This window comes from Amblyraja radiata, chromosome 7, assembly GCF_010909765.2.
Source record: "Amblyraja radiata isolate CabotCenter1 chromosome 7, sAmbRad1.1.pri, whole genome shotgun sequence".
Taxonomy (NCBI): Eukaryota; Metazoa; Chordata; class Chondrichthyes; order Rajiformes; family Rajidae; genus Amblyraja; species Amblyraja radiata.
This window is the reverse complement of record NC_045962.1, coordinates 10,154,740-10,179,586: the sequence shown is the minus strand read 5'-3', so window position 1 is coordinate 10,179,586 and position 24,847 is coordinate 10,154,740. Positions and strand designations below refer to the sequence as shown.

The window sequence follows — 24,847 nt, the reverse complement described above, 5'->3', positions numbered from 1 at the left end:
TAGAGTTGTTTTTCATACAATGGCTGTCGACTAAAAAGCAGCAAGTAACAGCTTGCTTCTTCTTCTTCTTCTTCTTCTTCTTGCGTATAGGCGTGCACAGCCTAAAGTTGTAGGACAACTTGTTCTATTTGATCTTATTTGATTGTGCAAGCCAGGTTGATTGCATTCGTCGAAACAGGGCGGACCAAGTGAAGGTTGCCGTCTCCCACCCCAACAGCTTACAAGCTACCTTTTCTGATCCTTCATCATTCTAACATCCATTGGAGTATTTGGTTTGATTGTAGCAACCTTGTACTGAAAAGTTATTTCAAGATGTATGGAGGTGAATGCTGTTTGCTGCAAGCAGGCAAATTCACGAATTCCAAAACAGTAGTTGTTTTTCATCCGATGGTTATCAACTAAAAAAAAATCCCTCTGCTCTATAACACTTCCCAGAACTCAACCATTTACTGTGTAGGTCCTGCCCAGCTTACCGAAACACAACACCTCTCATTTCTCCGTATTAAAGTCCAACAACCATTTCTCAGCCGACCTGGCCAATCGTTCACGATCCTGCTGCAATTTTTCACAACCATCTTCATTATCTGCAATATCAACCACTTTTGTATCATCTGCACACTTGCTAATCTTGCCAAGAAAGTTCTCATCCAAATCATTGGCATAGATGACAAACAGTAACGGGCCCAGCACTGCACCGAGGCACACTACGAGTCATAGGCCTCCAGTCCGAGAAGCAATCTTCCACCATCACCCTCTCCTTCCTTCCATGAAGCCAATTTTTTATCCGTTCAGCTGTCTCTCCTTGAATCCGAGAGTGGTTTTTCATACAACAGTTATCAAAAAGGACGTTTTGTAAACTACCTTTTCTGATGATTTTCATCACCCTGCATCCACTGGAGTCATCGGTTTGATTGTAGCAACTTGCACTGAAAAGTTATTTCAAGATGTATGGAAAAGAATGCTGTTTGCTGCAAGCAGGCTAATTTATTCTCCAAACCGGTAGTGTTCTTTTTCATACAACGGCTATCAACTAAAAAGTAGTAACGTGTGCAGGGAGGAACTGCAGATATTGGTTCAAGCCAAAGATAGACACAAAAAGCTGGAGTAACCAGGCAGCATCGGGAGAAAAGAAATAGGTGATGTTTCAGGTCAAGAACCTTCATTAGACAGTCTGGGTTAAATTAGTTGCTGCACATAAACACTCCAAGCTCCCAGACAGAGCAGCTGTGTGTTTGAGCTAGTGCTACTGCTGTACCTTACAAGTAATCATTCTCCTAAATTCTACACCCATCTAGTTTTATCCAAATGTTACAAGTGACAATAAACTAAATTGAAAACAGTTCATGAAAACTTAATAACTGTGTCTGAAGAAGGGTTTCGGCCCGAAACGTTGCTTATTTCCTTCGCTCCATAGATGCTGCTGCACCCGCTGAGTTTCTCCAGCACTTTTGTCCACCTTTCACAATTGTGTCACCTAACTTGTTCCAAATGATGGTGAAACAATACACAACTTCAGAAAAGGAACAAGTAGGCAACGTACAAGGGGACAACATACAATGTATAAAGAAACGGGCAACAAACAGAAAATGTACAAAGGAACAGGTGGGCAACATACAGACAAGGAGATAAAGACCAACTTAACCCCAGACATCATAAATGGCAGCGAAGATAGTTCTGTTTGCACTGCTGACTAGCAGGATCAAATCTAGAAAAATGCCAGTCTGGATAGGCAAATATAAACACAGCATGGTATTCTTGGATGCCATGTTTGTATCAATTTGAATTAATATATATAAGCATCTGGATAAACAGGGTCTGATTAGGAACAGTCAACATGGATTTGTGCCTGGAAGGTCATGTTTGACTAATCTTCTTGAATTCTTTGAAGAGGTTACTCGGGAAATTGATGAGGGTAAAGCAGTGGATGTTGTATATATGGACTTCAGTAAGGCCTTTGACAAGGTTCCTCACAGAAGGTTGCTTAAGAAGGTTCAATGGTTGGGTAATAATGGTGGAGTAGCAAGATGGATTCAACAGTGGCTGAATGGGAGATGCCAGAGAGTAATGGTGGATGGTTGTTTGTCAGGTTGGAGGCCAGTGACTAGTGGGGTGCCACAGGGATTTGTGTTGGGTCCACTGTTGTTTGTCATGTACATCAATGATCCAGATGATGGTGTGGTAAATTGGATTAGTAAGTATGCAGATGATACTAAGATAGGTGGTGTTGTGGATAATGAAGTAGATTTTCAAAGTCTACAGAGAGATTTATGCCCATTGGAAGAGTGGACTGAAAGATGGCAGAGGGAGTTTAATGCTGTTAAGTGTGAGGTGCTACATCTTAGCAGGACAAATCAAAATAGGACGTACATGGTAAATGGTAGGGAATTGAAGAATGCAGGTGAACAGAGGGATCTGGGAATAACTGTGCACAGTTCCCTGAAAGTGGAATCTCATGTAGATAGGGTGGTAAAGAAAGTTTTTGGTGTGCTGGCCTTTATAAATCAGAGCATTGAGTATAGAAGTTGGGATGTAATGTTAAAATTGTACAAGGCATTGGTGAGGCCAATTCTGGAGTATGGTGTACAATTTTGGTCGCTTAATTATAGGAAGGATGTCAACAAAATAGAGAGAGTACAGAGGAGATTTACTAGAATGTTGCCTGGGTTTCAGCAACTAAGTTACAGAGAAAGGTTGAACAAGTTAGGGCTTTATTCTTTGGAGCGCAGAAGGTTAAGGGGGGACTCGATAGAGCTCTTTAAAATGATGAGAGGGATAGACAGAGTTGACGTGGATAAGCTTTTCCCACTGAGAGTAGGGAAGATTCAAACAAGGGGACATGACTTGAGAATTAAGGGACAGAAGTTTAGGGGTAACATGAGGGGGAACTTCTTTACTCAGAGAGTGGTGGCTGTGTCGAATGAGCTTCCAGTGAAGGTGGTGGAGGCAGGTTAGTTTTTATCATTTAAAAATAAATTGGATAGTTATATGGACGGGAAAGGAATGGAGGGTTATGGTTTGAGCGCAGGTATATGGGACTAGGGGAGAATACGTGTTCGGCACGGACTAGAAGGGTCGAGATGGCCTGTTTCCGTGCTGTAATTGTTATATGGTTATATGGTTAATATCAATGAAAAATAATTTAGAGTTAGATTGTGTGCAGTCTATGCACATCATTTTATACAACTTGTACATGATATTAGAGCAGTTTGAAACAATAGACTCCGGTCCTGCTGATGGTAACAATGCTATTCCATGTTAGATGTCCAGGGCTCCTTTTGGAATAAACCACCTAGATGATCATTTGGCTCAAGGCGAGTAGACACCCAGGCAGTGGGACAAGAGGCAGGGTGAAGGTACATGTCCAATGTTGCAGTGCTAGTGAGGAATCTACAATCATTTCAAAACTAATCTGGGGTGCTGCTGGGCTGGGAACTAAAGCAATCACATGGATAGGCAATAAAGAACTGAGACAACAGCCTCATTGTGTCAGAAACCCCGATCAGAGAGATGCGAAAGAATCTCAAAATCAGTTAATTCATGTGCTGAGAACTGACCTGACTGAAGTCGAGTTAAAATCTCCAACTACAATGCAACAAAAAAACCCATCATGTGCATTTTAAAAAGCAATTTTATTTAGCGTATTTGGCACAGTGTCTACGTAGGTGGGAGGGAGGGAGGGAGAGTGAGTGAAGTTAGCAGGAGAAACTAGTATTCCTCTATAAACCAAAAGGACTAGGCCATCCGTGAATTCTGAACATTTGACAATTTAAGCAAATCGAAATAGAAATAGAACAAAATAAGCAGTAATCATTTGTTCCCAGGTAGAAACGTGTACAAGATTGGCAGAAAGATTAAGGCACCTTTGTTTAGTGTTTCTTATTCAGTTTGGCATTTAAGAGAAAATGTATAAACTACAAATCGCATCAGTTACGTCATTATTCTTTTTTGATGTCCAAACAGGTGGTGTTTACAAGTGTTCAAATTCTCTCTTCTGTCATCTGCTCTTAACCTGACAATTGGTTCTTAATTTCTTTTTAAACAAAGATCACCTTCACGTTAAGCTGTAATGAAACAAACTTTTGTAACCCACCATTTTAGTCAGAACAAAATTAAAGAATTGTACCTCTTGTGTAAAGCCTGCTTACAATGGAAGTGAACTTAACCCATTGGCAGTTCTGGCGTCGTTAACTTAAATAGTAGAATGGCAATTTTCTCTCCAAAAACATGCTGTAATTACTGAAGTGTTTCACTATCAATCTTTAAACAATGATAACATTACTGCAGTTACAAATTAGTGTCAAGAACTGAATGTTAGTATTTAAACACCAGCAGGATTTGGAGGAGGAAGAGAATAGTAAAAAAAGGAACATTTCTCCCATGTTTGCAGGTAGGATTAAACTGGACTTTGCCACTGACCTGCTTGTTGACAGGTTACAAATCCAGTTACCCTTGGTATAATTGACACACATGGAATGACAAAATGGCATCCAAACTAATTACCATCAATTTTAACAAGTGGTCATTTGCAAAATATTAAGGTCCTGTATCATTAATCAGGCTGGTGGCTGAAAGGTATTTCCTCCATTTTCCAGCCAAATATCAGAACGTGCTGAATGGTCAGCTGCTCACTTAGGCAATTACAACATTCAGCTACAAAATAAACTGGAATTTGCTCAAAGACAAAATGTAATCTACCTTTTAAAGAAAGGTTGAGACAGGAGTGGAGAAGGTTAGACCCGTAACCCTATTTGAGCAGTCATACATTTTATGATCGTGGCAACTAGCCCCGATGAAAGCCTTTGCAAAATGTCAAAAATAACAACAATTGGCACAATGCAACCACATCTGGAAATGATCTGAAGCCTCCAAATCCACAGGAAGAAACCAGCATAGCATATGGATTAGTAACAGAATGAAATTCACTGCCTGCTTTCCCCTTAACCCCACATCCCTGGAAACATGAGTTTTGAACTTTATTAGTAAGACGCTTTCTTACAAAAGTTTCTTTGTGCCCCGTCAACAGTGGATTCAGAAACACATACAATCGCTGTAAAGAGGATTCCATGTGCTCAACATATACATTTTTGAAATCTACAATTTGTGCTTCTCTTCATGTTCAAGTTTATTGAATGCAAACGTTTACATCTTGCTAAAGCATTCCTTCGCATTGGTCCAAACTTGAATTCCCTGGAAAACAAAAAATGCATTTTACAATTACTTTAGGTGATATATTTCCAAAACATTCTTAAGTAACTTAAGATGCATGCTTTTTCAAGACTAACTTGTTAACTAGAATATATTTGTTCAAGTAACAAACACAAATAATGCTCAACTTCATTTTAATCATGTTGTCTTCTTCCAGAATCTAACATTTTATAACGATATCAGCTATCAACGTCTCCAGTCAGGACCAGCAAATCTTTGCCTCTCATCCCAATGCTTGCCTGCACCCATTCACATGGTCCATGTTCATTCTTCCCCAATGGGAAAACAGTGAATCTCTATTGTTGCAAAATACACTAGGCCTCTTTTAATTAGAATTAAGACATTTAAAGCCAAGCTCCAACATTGCTGGAAATTTGAATTAATGCCAACGTGCCAATTTTGGCAAAAAGCACCAAATCTAAAATAATCAGCACATTTTGCAAATCACTAAATTACAATATCCTCATCCATATCCCTATAATGCAACGATACGTATCTGCAACCCTTAAAAGCATTTTAATTTGCAAACAATTAATAAACCAATTTCCATTTTGCACCTCACTAGCATTCATCCCAAACCACGCAAGGGAATAAGAACAAACTATTGTATGGTATGCCCTCAATTTACCTAACCAATGCAGAAATGATTCAATTGGAGTCTACCATGAGCTTCTGTTCTTTCCCAGCGGTGAGCATTTGCTCTCCACTGTGGGAACTGCAGCAGGATTGCCATTCATGCATGAGAAAGTAGAAGGGAACCAGGAAACTCATGATGCATTTATATTAATCCATTGCTGATCCCCAAACCCAGAGTTGATTTGACCGTTTCAATCTATACTCAAGCTTTAATCAAATTGTTTAACAATTACAAATTGCTTTGAGTAAATGTCTTATTTTTTTTAAATAGGGAGGAAGAGAAAGTTTCTGACGTTGTTCGTGGTTGTGTTTAAACTCTCTTGTGCGTCAGTTAAGTTAACTGTTCCCTTTCTTACTTCCTACAGGGATCACTGGTCCGTGCAGACACGGTGGGCCAAAGGGCCTGTTTCCGCGCTGTATCTCTAAACTACACCAAACCCAAAGTACATATTCATGCTAACCGAAATACTCATCGCTTCCAAACTGGGAATGTTTCACTCAGCTGGAAATGTTTCATCATGAAGCACAATATTTTCAGTTTTAATAATAAGTTTAAACTGTTGCCATGGTGGCGCAGCAGTAGAGTTGCTGCCGTACAGCGCTTGCAGCGACGGAGGCCCGGGTTCGACCACGACTACGGCGGCCGTCTTCACGGAGTTTGTACCTTCTCCCCATGACCGCGTGGGTTTTCTCTGAGATCTTCGGTTTCCTCCCACACTCCAAAGACGTACAGGTATGTAGGTAAATTGGCTAGGTGTATGTGTAAATTGTCCCTAGTGTGTGTAGGGTAGTGTTAATGTGCGGGATCGCTGGTCGGTGCGGACTCGGTCGGCTGAAGGGCCGGTTTCTGCGCTGTATCTCAAAGCTAAACTAAAACTAAACTCACCCATAAACAACTTCAGAAACTTTGAAGAACAACAGATTGCTACTGCTTCAAGAAGCCATTTCTTCACACAGGCAAATATACGAGCGATGCATAAAAGAGTGTTTATCAAAATGTTTTTTTTTTAAATCGTCAGCATTTTGTGTGTACTCATGACTTTGTTTATTTAGTTTCAGTAATCTGATAAACTGGAGCAAATGCTTGTTCTCAGCAGGTCATTTAAACCTCTTTGCAAGAATTTCAGTACAAACACCAAACTGAAAATAGACTGTTTTTAATTATTAGAAACATAGAAAATATGTGCAGGAGGAGGCCATTCAGCCCTTCGAGCCAGCATCGGCATTCATTGTGATCATGGCTGATCGTCCCCAATCAATAACCCCAGCCTGCCTTTTCCCTGTATCCCTTGATTCCACTAGCCCCTAGAGCTCTATCTAACTCTTTCTTAAATCCATTGATTGATAAGACTATATCTTCTTTTTTTTTAAACTAGCATTTGCACCTGGTGAGATTCCAGACTGCAGAACTCAATAGCTGGTTTCTGTTTTAGTAGGGAATTACTCAGAAGAACTGGGGTGGAGAGAGGGAGGGAAGGAGCCAAAATGTTAGAGCATCATGTTTGATTTAAAATGGCAAAACTGCACATAGGGATTTGTTGAACACATACAATTGTCTGCTCAATGGAAGAATGAACAATGGAATCAAACAACTTGCACCGTGCAACCAAATCTCAATAAAAGCACTTTGAAATGGACAATGATTATTTTTGAAGTTCTAAAATTACCCCTAAAACAAAACAGCCAAGTTTCTGTAATTGGCATCGACTTTCACATAGCACAGGGACAGAGTAAATCACTACCTGAAACTGGAGATCACCGTTCATTTCTATCACATTTGTTTAAAAAAAATCCAATCTTAACATTGCTTAATTTTTTTTTAAACTCCCCATTCTCTCATAACTCTAAGGAATTCCAACATTCCCCGTCCTTGTACTTCAAATTAAAAGAATACCTCATACCATCGTCCTACACGCTCGACTCCTTAATGGGAATATGCCCCAATCACAACTTCCTAGCCAAAGAGAAACATTCCACATCTATCCCTCACGGGGAGAATAGCTGCACAAAATCACCCGATTAGCCTGAAGTCCAAGTAAACGAGCACATTCCATTCTATCTTTTATTGTCCATCATTCTCTGTCAGTAAAAATTAAAGCAAGCCAAAAACTCACAGGAAACACTCTGCAATATACAGTGAAAATGTTTATTAAATGGTCTCGGAATTAATATTCCTCCCAACCATCTATCTGCAATAATGATGCCCCATCGACATACAACTGTGTAGTCCTCCTTTGGCATCTAACCAAATACTACACCCACTGGCTCCGCTTTACCAACCCATTAACTACTTCTTCAAACATGATAATCGGATGCTAGGATATCTGCTGGAGGGGACGAGTGGGATTCTTTGACCCTGCAAATTACAGTGTCCACCTTAATTTGAGAAAATGTGAATAATCCACTCACCTTTTTACACATACTTATCTGCATCACCGCATAGCTGATCAGGGCCTCCTTCAAATCCTTGTTCTTCTGTTCCTTGAAACGCTCAATGTCAGTCCAAGCATTTGTCACAAAATCTCTAGAAGTAAAACATACCGTAACAGCTTTAAAACGGGAATAGAAGATGGTGTTTAAATTGAAATGAAAGCTGAGTAAAGGTGTCAAAGTAAACTAAAAGAAATCCGATGCATCTCAAGTTGCTCAGCTCAAATCACTGAAGCACGTTCAATACTTATTAACACCAACATTTAATAAACACTGAGCAAGACATTCGTAAATAGAGATCCAACTTCATTTCAAAAGTTAATCAAAGTTAACCAGAAATAGCAACAGTGATCCAACCTTGCTTTCACTCCACCAGAAATACTAATATAAACTTGCTTTTCAAGAGATAAATAGCTGGGAACCATCAAAGGAAAAACATTGGAATCTTAACCTGATTGGTAACATCAAAGATGTGCACAAACCTCTACCCAGTAATAGCCGGAGGCAAGATGATTAAATTGGGGCCACTTCTACATAAATGGTCGATGTAACACAAAAACTATTCCTTAACAAAAGCCTACTCTTTGGAACAACTTCAATTCAGATCTTTATAACTGGTGATAGGGATGGAGTAAATGTCAGTTTAAATGGGAGGATCTCACTGTCAAGCAGTCTTGAAGAACCAATAGCATCACCATCGAACCAAGGTTTTAATCGTGGATATGCTAATAAACAGCACTCAACGTTCATAAGCGGGAGTCGAGGGCACTGAAAGGGAAACAGACCGGCCACTCAACCTGCACTCCATAAACTGCCAGTTTAATTTAATTCGAGAGAGCACCATGCTTTCTATGGATAACGTTAGAAAATTACTGCTAAGCGAGGGAAAACGGGGCCATTTTTGCATCGAGTAGGCAAAGACATCCAACAGTACATTCGATCAGAAAACTGACAACCAAAAGACTTTGAAGACATCATTCTTGAACATAAGGGACAGTAAGGATTTCCTTCGGGCTCCCCTCAACATCAAGATCATCACAGAATTCCACAATAAACAAAAGACAAAAGGTGCAGGAGTAGGCCATTCGGCCCTTCGAGCCAGCACCGCTATTCAATGTGATCATGGCTGATCATCCCCAATCAGTACCCCGTTCCTGCCTTCTCCCCATATCCTCTGACTCCGCTATTCTTAAGAGCCCTATCTAGCTCTCTCTTGAAAGCATCCAGAGAACCTGCCTCCACCGCCCTCTGAGGCAGAGAATTTCACAGACTCTCCACTCTCTGTGCGAAAAAGTGTTTCCTCGTCTCCGTTCTAAATGACTTACTCCTTATTCTTAAACTGTGGCCCCTGGTTCTGGACTCCCCCAACATCGGGAACATGTTTCCTGCCTCTAGCGTGTCCAAACCCTTAACAATCTTATATGTTTCAATGAGATACCCTCTCATCCTTCTAAAATCCAGAATGTGTCCAAATCCACAGTCCCGCCATCCCGGGAATTAACCTTGTAAACCTATGCTGCACTCCCTCAATAGCAAGAATGTCCTTCCTCAAATTAGGGGACCAAAACTGCACACAATACTTCAGGTGTGGTCTCACTAGGGCTCTGTACAACTGCAGAAGGACCTCTTTGCTCCTATATTCGATTCCTCTTGTTATAAAGGCCAACATGCCATTGCTTTCTTCACTGCCTGCTGTACCTGCATGCTTACTTTCATAGACTGATGTACAAGGACCCCCAGATCCCGTTGTACTTCCCCTTTTCCCAACTTGACGCCATTTAGATAGTAATCTGCCTTCCTGTTTTTGCTACCAAAGTGGATAACCTCACATTTATCTGCATTAAACTTCATCTGCCATGCATCTGCCCACTCCCCCAACCCATCCAAGTCACCCTGCATTCTCATAGCATCCTCCTCACAGTTCACACTGCCACCCAGCTTTGTATCACACAAATGCCAAATTATAAAATGCATCTTTTGTGGTGTACTTTGATTAAAAAATCATCAATGCCATGCTCAGTTCACCAATGTGCACATGAAACCCTTCCTTGGAAGGATCCTCATGTTTTAGATCTTGTCAACTGGATCTAGGATGTGGAAACATGCCCTTCGGCCCAACTGTCCATACCAACCAAGATGCCTCATCTAAGCTTGCAATGTTGAATCAGGAAGTCCACCCAAGGAAACACTTCCAACAAAATAGTGTATATTATAAATAAAATATATCTTGCGCAAATTTTAATAATAATAATGGAACAATATGTCGTTTGTACTGAATTTCAGTTTAGTTTAAGTTGCTGCCTTACTCGCACTCTAGATTTTTGGCTTTCACGAGCTCCTCTCCATCCACAATTTGCTCCTCTAACAGTTTCAGCTTGGCTTCCCTTTGTTCTGCAGTCTCTTGTCCAAAGAGTTTGCTGGTCATGCCTTTCAGTGAAAATGTCCGCACGGTCTACATAAATCAGGATATAAAATTAGTAAGACTCACAAGTATAAATACAATTGACTTTGATGTTTTAACCTTTCCAATGTTCCTAGGTATGATATCCAGCATTATACCATGTGCAGAATTGAGTTAAAGGCAAGAATGTGAAGCTGCAGATGAAGCTGGTTCAACCCTGATCTGGAAATGGTGTTTGTTTGGAGTTTACATGTTTGTTAACATTTCTACTGGATATTCCTGTATCCTTCCCATTTCAAAGATGCATTGTGGGTTAATTGGCTGCTGTAAATAGACAATAGACAATAGGTTCAGGAGTAGGCCATTCGACCCAGCACCGCCATTCACTGTGATCATGGATGATCATCCACATTCAGTACCCTGTTCCTGCCTTCTCACCATATCCCTTGACTGCTATATTTAAGAGTTCTATCTAACTTTCTCTTGAAAGCATCCAGAGAATTGGCCTCCACTGCCTTCTGAGGCCGAGAATTCCACAGATTCACAACTATATAACCATATAACAATTACAGCACGGAAACAGGCCATCTCGACCCCTCTAGTCCGTGCCGAACACATAATCTCCCCTAGTCCCATATACCTGCGCTCAGACCATAACCCTCCATTCCTTTCCCATCCATATAACTATCCAATTTATTTTTAAATGATAAAAACGAACCTGCCTCCACCACCTTCACTGGAAGCTCATTCCACACAGCTACCACTCTCTGAGTAAAGAAGTTCCCCCTCATGTTACCCCTAAACTTCAGTCCCTTAATTCTCAAGTCATGTCCCCTTGTTTGAATCTTCCCTACTCTCAGTGGGAAAAGCTTTTCCACGTCAACTCTGTCTATCCCTCTCATCATTTTAAAAACCTCTATCAAGTCCCCCCTTAACCTTCTGCGCTCCAAAGAATAAAGCCCTAACTTGTTCAACCTTTCTCTGTAACTTAGTTGCTGAAACCCAGGCAACATTCTAGTAAATCTCCTCTGTACTCTCTCTGGGTAAAAAAGTTTTTTCTCATCTCCGTTATCAAGATGGCCTACCCCTTATTCTTAAACTGTGGCCCCTGGTTCTGGACTCCCCCAGCATCGGGAACATGTTTCCTGCCTCCAGCATGTCCAATACCTTAATAATCTCATTTATTTCAATAAGATCCCCTCTCATCCATCTAATTCCAGAGTATACAAGCCCAGCCGCTCCATTCTATCAACATATGACAGTCCCGCCATCCCGGGAATTAACCTGGCGAACCTATGCCTCATTTCCTCAATAGCAAGAATGTCCATCCTCAAATTTGGAGACCAAAACTGCACACAATACTCCAAATGTGGTCTCATTAGGGCCCCGTACAACTGCAGAAGGCCCACTTTGTTCCTATACTCAGCTCCTCTTGTTATGAAGGCCAACATGCCATTAGCTTTCTTCACTGCCTGCTGTACTTGCATGCTTACTTTTAGTGAGTGATGAACAAGGACTCCCAGATCACTTTGCACTTCCCCTTTTCCCAACTTGACACCATTCAGATAATAATCTGCCTTCCTGCTTTTGCCACCAAAGTGGATAACGTCACATTGATCCACATTAAACTTCATCTGCCATGCATCCGCCCACTCACCCAACCTGTCCAAGTCACCCTGCATCCTCATAGCATCCTCCTCACAGTTCACACTGCCACCCAGCTTTGTGTCATCTGCAAATTTCCTGATGTTACTTTGAATCCCTTCATCGAAATCACTGATGTATATTGTAAATAGCTGCAGTCCCAGCACCGAGCCTTGTAGTACCCCAATAGTCACTGCCTGCCATTCTGAATGGGACCTGTTCATCCCTACTCTTCGTTTCCTGACTGCCAACCAAGTATTGTGGATTGTGGGTACTGGCCGAGGAATTAAAAGAGAGTTGATGGGCCTGTGAGAGAAGTTGCAAAGATACAAAGAAATAAATGGAGTGGACCCTTCCACATTCTATGACAGCTGGAAGCTGCCATGCAGCCAGGTGGCAGAGTGGCCTCATTTGTGTCATCATTATACAAGTTTGGCAACAATATCGCTACATCACTTATGATGAGAAATTGGCAGCATTTCAACACCGATTCAAGTAACTCACATTATTACTGAACCATCAACATTTTGGAAATGTTTATTGCGATTTGTTTTTCCCCCATTTAGTAGAGCATCTGCTTTCTTCCCTCAAGACATCATCTATAAACAGGGTCATTTCAACTCTTGTTGCAGATCAGTCACAACTACATATTGGCTGGTCCTTCAATTTGGCAACCAAACTGATTTATAACAGCAACTTGAAACTGGTAGGATGACAATACTGTCAAGATCCACAAGATCATAAAGGTTATTTTCTAACCCACTGGCACATCAGCCCGAGGCCTCCTCACACACTCAGTGTGGATGTGGCACAGGAGACTGTTCAGACCATCAAGGCCATATCTGGTTTAAGAGCAATACCCTGCAAACTCTTGCCTTTCATGAGCCTATTCATCTCCTGTTTGAAGGTTAAGATGGAACATCACCCACTACCACTCTCGGCAGTAATTCCCAGACCTGCACTTGCTGTGGAACATTTTTGGACGAGCTTTGCCATTGGTCTTCATTTTGTCCCCAGCTCTCAACCTCTTTGCTGTGGGACAAATTATTCTACTTCCCTTCTGATACCAAAGCTCAACCAGCTGCAAAAAATTATGTTTGACTCAAAAGATTGACTAAAGTTAATTTCAATACATTTACTCGAAAAGTAAATACACCAATGTTCACACGTACACACTCACACATCATGGGGTCAGTCAGAGTCAGGCAGCACAGAAACAGGCCTTATGGCCCAACTTGTCCATGCTGACCAAGATGCCCCATCTACAGTAGTCCCATATGCACATGTATGACCCAGATCCCTCTAAACCTTTCCTATCCATGAACCTATCCAACTGTCTTTTAAATGCTGTGATAGAACCCGCCTCAACTACCTCATCTGGCAGCTCGTTCCATATACCCACCACCCTCTGTGAAAAAGTTGTTCCGCAGTTGCATATTACATTTTGTCCCTTTCACCTTTACCAAACAGAGGTCCTACCAAAGACCCTTGCAGAACTTCACTGGTCACATGCCTCCAGTTGGAATTACACTCTTGCACCACAAACCTGTCCCCTCTGAGAAGAATACTCCACCAAAAATTCACAATGGTATGTCATGTGGTGACAATTCATCATTTGATTGAAACCAAGACACAAACTGCTCACAAGAAAACAGAGAGGGGGCTCGGGAGTGGGGTAAAGACAAGAGAAAGGTAGTTAGTCGTACCCCAGTGGCCAGCTCTTCCTTCTGCTGTTTTTTTGACGTTAGATCCAAAGCAGCCATCTCCAAGTCATACTGTTGTAATTCATGTTTTCTACAAACAGACCTAGAAATTTAAAAATTATGTTAAAAAAACTAATTATGCGATGAGTAATAAACACAAATATTGCACATTGCTAATGTTCAAATCAAACACTAAACTGTCTGAATGCCTATACACACCGAAGAGCTTCTGCAAAGAAGAGATATTCTTTCAACTGATCAGCATAGTGCTCCTCTTCTTCTAGGATGTCATCGATGGATGCTGCATATCTGAAAAGGTCAATAAGTATCAGAACATTAACTGCAAAAATGTAATCTTGCAAAAATATTACAAGTGTTTCTTTTGCCACAACTTGACTGATGTGAAAACCAGTTCATTAAATCAAACAGTTATGATATTCAACGACTCCACAGAGAACCCAACTATTGTTACAGGGCAGTCTTATGTTTCAATGGAAACTATTTCCAACATGTTTATAACCACATTCTTAGATCACCAACCCACTGCATGCTGCTCGACAATTGCTTCAGTCTGATGATGGGCTTCAAACACTCCTGCGTGACCAATTTTTCCAGTCACATACGATCCAAAGCCCTTGATACCATAATTTTGTGAAACAAATGGAACTCATCAAGTGTGCAATACAACAGCCTTTTTATTACTTCACATATTTTGGCAGAGATTTCAAAAGGGATTTGGGAACAATGCCAAAGTGCTCCGACAATTATAAAAGTAGAAATTCCCCTGGAGGTTTTATATTTAGCTACTCAAATTTCTGCTGTTTCTTTGTCTTTGAAACATATGAAAACTGTATCAGTAACATTGCGCTTTTCAACTGCCTTAAGAACAAATGTTTTAAATTCACTTGAAGAAACTGCTGGAGTTTATGTTTACAATAAGTTGTGAACTTTAGTTGGGACCGTTTAAATATACGTACACATCCATGTGGTGACCAGCGCTCTGCAGTCCATCACCCATCTCCTTTTCTATTGCACTCCACTCACTATTCAATGTAAAGAAGTTTGAATTAATATTTGCAATACCCTCAATAAAAAGAAAGCCTTACTCAAAATCTTCCATTGAAAAGAAAATCAAATGTTAGGCAACAAGTATCAAATGTTAAGCATCAAATGTGAAGCATCAACTTTGTTGATGCAAGAAACGTTAGATCTGTTTACACACTCCATTAACAAACAAATTATGGAATTATAGCGTGCCCCGCATAGCCACACCATTTTTAAACTTAATTTCAAAATATGTACTGTTTCTAATTTTCAAACTAAAAACTCAAGGGGTACCAATTCGACGACTTGCCTGAAAACCCTTCCATAATTTCCATGAACTTTGTAAACACCATACAGACGATCTGCCACTCTCTGCAATTAAAATAAGTATTTTAGAAATCTGAAACAATTGATCCACCCTGCGTGCAATATATTATACGTACATCATATCTAAGAGGCTGGACAAAATCTTACATCGCAACAAAAAACATTGCTGAACATTTCTGCATGCTTTTGGAACTCAAGTTTCTCCAATTGCCGATCATGCTGGGAATGAGGGAAAATACTCTTGGAATACGTACTGCTCTGACCCGCAGAAGCTGCGATATGACGGACTGCAGTTCATCCCCATAATGTTTCAGCTCCACAAATCTCCTGCGAATAAGCGAAGAGTTCTTCATTTTTAAATCTTGACCCAGATTACAAAAATGCAAAACTAAACAGCCCCAAAGTCAGTAAATTGTACAATAAAACAGTAATTCGCTCCCTGGAGCTGAGCTCGTCATCTCTGTGGGATCATCAAGCGCTCTTTATACACATTTGCTTCTACCTCTTGCACTCTCTTTAGTCTCATTGTCTAACATCTTAAAGTATTGAAGGATTAAATGGAACAACATTCAAAAGTCCTCAAAATGTGCTTCTCTGTCACATTCAAAGTCCTGAGCACTGATTTTTAGAGTTTACTAGACTATCAAAGGAGTGACGACATTTGTCAGAAAACAAGCTCCTCTTGAAATAGTTTAATTTATAAAATCAACACAACCAATCAAATAGGCCAAATAACTGGTCTGGTTCTTTTAATTGATGACATCTGTTTAAAAACCCAAGAATAAACTTCCATTAATTGTTCAACTAAATGTTACACTATTTAAAAAGTGAAACACGGACACACGTCAAGGCATAAAATGGAATATGTGGGAAATTTAAGTAATTTTTCTCATGATACAGAAGGGGTTATGTAGCATCTTTTACTATCACAGAGCCATTCAAAGCCTCTTTGTGGCAAATGGGGTACTTTTGGCTTGATATTGTTGCAACAGAAAATAATGAGGGAGCCAATATTGAAACAATTCGGGGAATCTTGACCGAGATCTCAATATTAGGCACAGGAAAGAACTCCATTAATGCCTTGTTCACAAGAGACTGCAACATCAAAATAGCATTGTAGCTTGCAATTTCAGCATTGAGGAACAAAACGGTCCTCAGACTCACAAGTCAAAGGTGCTGTCTACCAAGTGACAAGTTGATAAAATCGCCAATGTAGAACAAAATTTAATAGCGGATGTTTAAAATCATTAAGGTACAGATTCATTAATAAAGAATGCAAATTTCAAAGGCTATCAGGGACACAGATTTAAGCCAATTGCCAAAAGAAGAGGTGACATGGTTAGAATTTACAATCCTTCGCCCCTGATTCGGGAGTAGATATGTAATAGGAATTTGAAGATCTGAACCTTATGAAACTCTTCAAAAAAGCACTGCTTTGCATTTTAAGGCCTATATTCTGATTTTACAAATTGGTCTGACATCCATCAGAAAGCACTAAGCAAAATTTTTTTTTTTAAATCAATCAAGTTTGGTGCATATTGTGGGGTCTTTGCATTGAACCTGTTCAAAAGTGGGATAGCATGAATGCAGGAGCAGCATGTTCCTTTTAGGGTGAAGGGAATGGCTTGCAAGTAGAGGGAACACTGGATGACGAGAGATGTTGGGGCTGTGGTCTGGAAGAAAGGAGATAAGTCAGCTTTAGACGACCAAGCAAGTCCCTCCACGAGGAGTGTAGGAGTACACTTATAGCAATCAAGAGTGCAAAAAGAACACGTGAAATGGAGGTGGCAGGCAAAGGAAAACCGTGAGATTCTACAGGTATATTAATATTTAAATGGTGGCTAAAAGATTAGATCATCTTTCAGATCTGCATTGCCATCCTTGTGCAGTGCCACAAGAGATGGGGGAGGTATTACATTAATGCTTCTCATCAGTTTTTACTGAGAAGAACATGGAAGCCAAAGAATAGAGGCAAAGGCATTGTAATGTTTTAGATCAGATATGAACTATCAATGAATGATACTTTATTGTCATCCAAAGATGTGGTATTGGTTGTAATAAAGCACATCAGGGTAAATAAATCCCCAGGGGATGACCAAGTGCTTCCTCGGACTTTGTGGGAAGCTAGAGAGGAAATTGTAGAAACCCTTGCAGAAATATTTGCATTATCGTTAGCCGCAGATGAAGATCTGGAAGACTGGACGGTGGCTATTGTTGGATTGTTATTTAAGAAGGGCAGCAAGGATAAGTTAAGAAACTACAGGCCAGTGTGCTCAAAGTCAGTGGTGGGAAGGTTGCTGGGAGGGGATTCTCAAGGACAGGATCTGCCAGACTTATTTGGGATGGTCAACTTGGTTTTGTGTGTGGGAAATAGTATCTCACAAACCTGCTAGTTATTTTTTGAAGAGCTCACCAGGAGTATTGATGAAGCCAGGGCTGTAGACATTGTTTATATGATCTTAAGCAAGGCCTTTGGCAAAGGCACATGGTAGATTAGATTCATGGAATCCACGGTGAGCTGGCCAATTGCACTCAAAATTGGCTTGAAGGAAGGATTGAAAGGGTAGTTTTGGAGGCCTGTGACCATTGGGGTGCCCCAGCTGTCAGTGTTGAGCCCACTATTGTTTGTTATGTACATTAAAAGTGTTAGTAAGTTTCAGTTGACATCAAAATTGGACAGATATGGATAAAAAATGTTTAGTGGGCTATGGGCCAAATGCAGGAAAAAACATTTCACTAGTGGAAGAGTGCCCAGACAAGAGGCCATAGCCTCAGAATAAAAGGAAGTGAGGAGGGATAACTTAAGTCAGAGGGTAGGGAATCTGTGGAATTCACTGCCTTCATGAGTTCTCATGTACAGCACTTTGTGGCAACTGTAGTTGTTTAAAGTGCTTTATAAATAAAGTTATTATTATTATTATTATTATTATTATATTATATAAGACTGCTGTGGCGACCAAGTCAATTAATATTTTTTTAAGACAGAGAGTGACAGATTCTTAGGGTGCCAGGAGTTATGGGTAGAAGGCAGGAGAATGGGGTTGAGAGGGAAAGATAGATCTGCCATGATTGAATGGCAGAATAGACTTGATGGGCTGAATGGCCTAATTCTGCTCCTATCACTTATGAACATGTGACTACCCCAGTTAATCAACTTGGTTGGTATGGACAAGGAGGGCTGAAGGGCTCATTTCTATGCTGTACAGTTTGATCCTAATTACTTCAGCTATTTATGCTCTGAAAATCTAACTATTACGGCATCTGTAGGAGATGGAGCCATGCATCACTGATAGGAAATGAATTTAAACCTCAACGTGAAGATTGATTAAAGACAAACTGCACAATAACTAAAACAAGCCTTCGGCATACGAGGCAAAGCAGAATTTCAAAATAAGTGACAACATAAAAGAAAACTTACTTCTCGGGGTTTTTGACTCTGAATGTCGCATTGAGAGCTTTTAACCTGGAGTCTGCCTGTTTAAAAGAGTCAGATTTATATTTTAAAACATTTCTCCATAGAAAATGTTGCTCTCAAATGTTAGTCAGTTACTTCCAAACAGGCTAGATTAATAACTAATTACTAAAATTACCAACCCATTACCCTCCTTTGAAATGGTTCATCTCCGTTCATGGGTTCATCAGGATACAAAACAACATACAAGTGTAAACAGGAATGAAGTGCTTTATCACCAAGTGTTTGCTTTGGGCCTCACTGTGACAATACCGTTGGAGGAACAGCACTTCAACTTGTGCCTGCACGTTGCAGCCTTCTGCACACAGTGGTGAATGATCCAGCTTCAGGTAACTTAATTTATTGGCCTGTATTAGTCATCCACCTGGAATAATAGCTCAGCTTTCCCCCCTGGGAGTGGAGTACGTGCACAGTGTGTCCCGCTGGGCTTGTCCTCCTGCTCTGTGTTCGTAATTCCCACATTCTCGTAGGTTCTTTTGTCTATGTTCACTCAATGCTCCCATTCACTCACTGCCCAGATAACCTTGTTTACAGTTTATTCCTGTGGTCACCCCAACTGTACTCCAGTCAGAGACACCTTTTCCCATCTCCCTCCCTAAAACTTTACAAGCTTCTTTTGTCTCCTTTTCCATTCTAATGAAGAGTCTCCATCCAGAAGAGTGAATAACTGTTTCGCTTCTCATGCTGCCCGACCTGCTGAGTGTTTACAACATTTTTTGTTTCTGTTTTAGATTTCCAGCTACTGTAAGTCACAATCTGCTCCCTGTTGGTCATGAAGCTCACAGGCTCAAGACACCGACAGGACGCTGCTTAAGACGGGCCAAAGTTCATTCTGGAGGAATTCCTCTTTCTACCTGCATAGTTTACAAAATGTCATGAACTGGGAATTTTTGAAATTAAGACAACTCGCACTTCATTCATTTGGAGTATTGTGCTCAGTTGAGTCAAGTCAAGTTTATTCGTCACATACACATACGAGATGTGCAGTGAAATGAAAAGTGGCAATGCTCGCGGACTTTGTGCAAAAAGACAAACAAACAACCAAACAAACTACAAACAGGATGTAACAGAATCACATATTATTTTTCATATTAAATATTGTGGGCGGAAGGAAAAGGGGAAAAAAACAGCAATTTAAAAAAAAGCATTAGAGTGGTACGGTAAAGTTAGTCCCTGGTGAGATAGCAGTTTACAGTCCTAATGGCCTCTGGGAAGAAACTCTTTCTCAACCTCTCCGTTCACACAGCATGGCAACGGAGGCGTTTGCCTGACCGTAGCAGCTGGAACAGTCCGTTGCAGGGGTGGAAGGGGTCTCCCATGATTTTATTGGCTCTGGAGTTGCACCTCCTGATGTATAGTTCCTGCAGGGGGCGAGTGAAGTTCCCATAGTGCGTTCGGCCGAACGCACTACTCTCTGCAGAGCCTTCTTGTCCTGGGCAGAGCAATTCACCCTGCCATAGGAAGAATGTCATTACCCTGGAAAGGGTGCAGAGAGGATTTACGAAGATGTTGCCTGTAGTCGAGGGACTGAGTTACAGGGAGAGTGTGGGCACACTAGGATAGTGGTTTGTGTGCATCTTAAATATCTTACAGACTAAATTAAGCTCTAAAGAATACCATGGACTCCCTCATGAATTCTTCACAATGTAAAGCACCGGAGTATTTAAGGATATCAGCAATAGTCTAGCCTGTATTTAAAATATGTTTTTAAAAAAACATCAAGGGGGGGGGGGGGGTGGGGGGCTCTGAGCTGCAGAATAAAATAAGGAGTTACATGTTACATTCTCAATTGAAGAAATTGGGTGTAAACAAAAATGCTGGAGAAACTCAGCGGATGCGGCAGCATCGATGGAGCGAAGGAAATAGGCAACATTACGGGTCGAAATCCTTCTTCAGAAGGAATTGGGTTCAGAGAGATAATTGCAACCTTTATACAGGCAGCAGGGTATCCGAGATTGAACCTTGGTCATCGTAGCCAGGCAGCAGGAGCCTTACTTGTTACACCACCATGTCACTCCTTCAGTTTTGATGAACACTTCATTATTCAAATACAACACATATATACAAGAAATAATACGTCATTATGGCATTATGTGGCTGGAAGTTCTAGGAGCAATTAATCAAATGTTATTTCCCCCCCCCCCCCCCCCCCACAGAGATGCATCTAATTTTGGTTTTAAAAAAAATCAAAAGGATGGAAAGCCTCATTAAATTCATCAAAAAGAGATGCTCCATTCAAGCAACTTAATGTCTCCAGCCGGTCAAATGGCATTTTAAGGACAGGTGTGTCACCCAGTTCCAAATTATAGAATTATTTTGCAGACAACAATCTATTGCATTAATTTGCAATTTCAAAATACTGACTAACCAATACAAGAATGTTTCTACAAAACATCAGCCATTGTGCGCCTGCACTGCTCAAGGTAGGATCTTGCATTTAAAAACAATAAAAAGGACTGCAAAAATGTAAAACAGAATACTTTGAAACAAGGCTACTTTCTCCTTTGAATCCTATTCAGTAGCCCAAAGTGCATGATGTTCAACTGCAATTTGAATATAATTTAAACTCTTGGAAAATGTGAATCGTTACTGCTCCACGTGCAGTTAATGGCCTGTCCCACTTGGCCGTCACTTACGTGACAGGCCGGTAGTGACTGTCGCGTGCGTCATCATGCGTCCGTCTGGAGTGCGTGACGTCATTTGAATACCCAGTTTATGATATTTACCCAGTTTATGATATTTAAGGTGATTTTCTAAAATGTTCCAGTTTCTTGAGTGGTGCTAGCAATTGGAAAAACTGCAGATGTAATGACCCTATTAAAAAAAAGAGGTGAATGAAAAGTAGCAAGCTGCAGACCAAATTAATCTGTGGAAAGGAATTGCAGATGCTGGTTTAAATTGAAGATAGACACAAAATGCAGGAGTAACTCAGCGGGTCTGGCAGCATCTCTGGAGAGAAGGAATGGATGATGTTTCAGTCTGAAGTAGGGTCTCGACCCGAAACGTCACCCTGTCCCACTTGGCCGTCATTTACGCGACAGGCCGGTGGTGCGCAAAGATTTCGTGCAGCACTAAATCCTGGCGAGCTTCGTGATACCGCGCGCAACTCCACACTCCTCCACGCCACTCCATGCGCCCGTCCCGCGCTACCCACACGCTACCCAGTCGCGTAAATGGCGCGCAAATGATGGCCAAGTGGGACAGGCCCTTTAGTGTTATCCCACCACAACTTTGCTTTTTGATACAAATCATGCTCCATCTTGAACGTATGTTGTTATAGTTTACATTTCTCAACTTCGCCAGCAGTAAAAGGTGCAACTTACCTTGGCTTGGAACCCCGAATCATTTACTGCTTCTTTCCACCCATTCTCCTAAAAGAATTTAAAGAAATACACAACTTCATTTTAAATTTAAAATAGACATATACAGTTCATAGGTTAAAATGATCCTAAATGGATTTATTAGTATTTTCATTCGTGGAAATGAACAATATTGTTCTCTTAACTGTCAATTGGAAAATTGACAAATCATTTGAGTGGAGAACATCTGATGGCATGGTACTTTGTAGTACTCCTTGCAATGGGCAGACCTGCAGGACCCAGGGAGAACCAAGTGGGAAACTGAAACCATCTATATTTGAACACCGTGGTTTTATTTCAGCTCTGCATGTTTGTACAGAGCCCAATTTCTTGCCAAACTGCATCGGCACAGCAGTCTCCCAGAACCAGATCAGTACAGATTCTGAATCTCTAACACCAATAACACAAGTGGATTTGAATTGAGCAAAAAGAGAAGTGTATTCGTTAGCTGAGATGTTCGAGCTTTCCAATACAAAACAAAACGACATATCTGCCTGTGGAAACTTATGACCCAAATGACATCTTTATATTTAATAAAGGATATTTTGATTCTCACACGGGCAAATTCCACCATTTATTTTGCAGGGAAGATAGGGAAGAGAACAGAATAGGGGAGAGAACAGAGAAAACTGCATATTAAACCCTTTTGAATGCAATTCCCCAAATACAGATGGAGGAATTCTAGCAGGGTCCCGTGGAATGCCATATTCCCAGCTTAATTGTATGTTTCACCAACAATAATACATTTGTACAATACCAGTCACAACTTTTAGACACCCTAAAGTAATTAGCCTCAGCACTTTGGCAGTGCACATCACTTGCAATTCGTAAAAACATGTTCGCCTATCTGCACATGGCCAAGCAAATAAGCATCAACCTGATAACTGACCAATTAATCTGTTCTAGTGGTGCTGTCTATCTACCTCTGACGCTACTTTCAGGGAACGAAGTACTTGTAAATGATGCACAATGTACTCCTGGATCCTTCTGTTCTACAACACACTCCAAGGCACTGCAAAAAAAAAAAATCACTCCATCCACACGCAACATACCAATGTAAAGCAGATTGATTTCATAATAAACATGACCAAAAGCATTGAAAAATAAAGCAAGCTTCCAATACCTGTGTTAAAAATAAATACAAGATCGTGTCGAGAGAGAGAACAGAATGAGAAGCAACACGCAAAAGAAAGTTTTCAAGTCCAATTCTTCGTCGTTCAACAAAATCAGGATCCATGTTATCAGCAGATAATTTATGCCAGACAAATTCAGCCTGCAAGGAATCAAAGAACAGGTCATTCATGTTGGATTTTGTTAATTGAGTTTCAGAATTATATTGACAAACCCCAGCAGATTAGTGCAACGTATCAACCATCTTTCTTCAAGATTTTTAAATTAATGTGGGGACCAACAAGTCCAATCATTCTAATCATCCAAACTCTCTCAAATGAGTGGAGATTGTTTTGTCTCCACTATCTCACCCTGAAAAATATTGATCCTTCCCAACAAGCTCCAGATTTCCACATCAATACAAACTAATCACACAGTCCTTGATGTCATACAGCATGATCACAGTATGAAAGAAAGGGAAAAATAATCTGCATTTGCGAGTTGAGTTCAAGTTCCAGCAATGATTTAACATTCCCCTCCCCCATATCCCCAAAAGAGAAACATATTTGAAGATCAAATAACAGAAGCTTGAACGGAGTGCAGTAAATTATCAAATGCTTTCTCGAAATCCAGAGAGTTTCAAAAGGCTAGTGAAGAAACTTGAGGCACTTGGGGTGGGAGGGTCAGTCAACTTAGACAAGAAGCTGATTGAAGAATAGGCAGCAGAAAATTGTGTTAAAAGTCTGATTTCCAGTCTGGAGGATCACATATAGCATTGCTCCAGGAGCCAGATTCAGAGGGCAGAGACCTACTGTGAAAGGAATTGAATAACAAGGATGAGATTGCATATAAACAAGACTTTGAGAGCCTAGTTTCTCTAGTAATTAAGCAATGAGGAAGTACTTTCCAGAACAAAATGCTTTTGGTAGTAACCTCAAATCAGTATTCTCCAATTGTTGATTTTTTTAACACCTCTTCATTCACCATTTTGAACATCAACTCTCCTCTAAGCATTCGTTGTACCAACACATCAGCCACATTTTTTCAGAATTTCACCCTACAAATCCTTCATTCTTGATATTAATGCAAGAGATTTTCTGAAACATCGTCATGAAACATAGAAAATAGGTGCAGGAGTAGGCCATTCGGCCCAACCAATATGATCATGGCTGATCATCCAACTCAGTATCCCATCCCTGCCTTCTCTCCATACCCCCTGATCCCTTTAGCCACATCTAACTCCCTCTTAAATATAGCCAATGAACTGGCCTCAACTACCTTCTGTGGCAGAGAATTCCACATATTCACCACTCTCTGTGTAAAAAATGATTTTCTCATCTCGGTCCTAAAAGCCTTCCCTCTTATCCTTAAACTGTGACCCCTTGTTCTGGACTTCCCCAACATCGGGAACAATCTTCCTGCATCTAGCCTGTCCAACCCCTTAAGAATTTTGTAAGTTTCTATAAGAACTTGACATAGTTCCGAGATCAGTTTGGAAATACTACACAGCCCAATT

The 24,847-nt window shown here is 40.6% G+C and overlaps 1 protein-coding gene across 1 annotated transcript in view; it reads right to left on the bottom strand.

Moving 5' to 3' along the window:
- Window positions 1-3,610: 3,610 nt before the first annotated feature.
- snx4 (sorting nexin 4) overlaps window positions 3,611-24,847 on the bottom strand; it is a 37,435-nt gene continuing 16,198 nt past the window's right edge. Inside the window, exons 4-14 of the mRNA XM_033023690.1 lie at window positions 23,345-23,494; window positions 22,186-22,233; window positions 18,809-18,864; window positions 15,645-15,717; window positions 15,374-15,435; window positions 14,997-15,062; window positions 14,239-14,328; window positions 14,023-14,122; window positions 10,578-10,723; window positions 8,251-8,365; window positions 3,611-5,187 (exon numbers count right to left, since the gene is read on the bottom strand). Of these exons, the coding sequence (XP_032879581.1) occupies window positions 5,140-5,187; window positions 8,251-8,365; window positions 10,578-10,723; window positions 14,023-14,122; window positions 14,239-14,328; window positions 14,997-15,062; window positions 15,374-15,435; window positions 15,645-15,717; window positions 18,809-18,864; window positions 22,186-22,233; window positions 23,345-23,494 (954 nt within the window). The 3' untranslated portion in view covers window positions 3,611-5,139. The remainder of the gene's footprint in view (window positions 5,188-8,250; window positions 8,366-10,577; window positions 10,724-14,022; window positions 14,123-14,238; window positions 14,329-14,996; window positions 15,063-15,373; window positions 15,436-15,644; window positions 15,718-18,808; window positions 18,865-22,185; window positions 22,234-23,344; window positions 23,495-24,847) is intronic.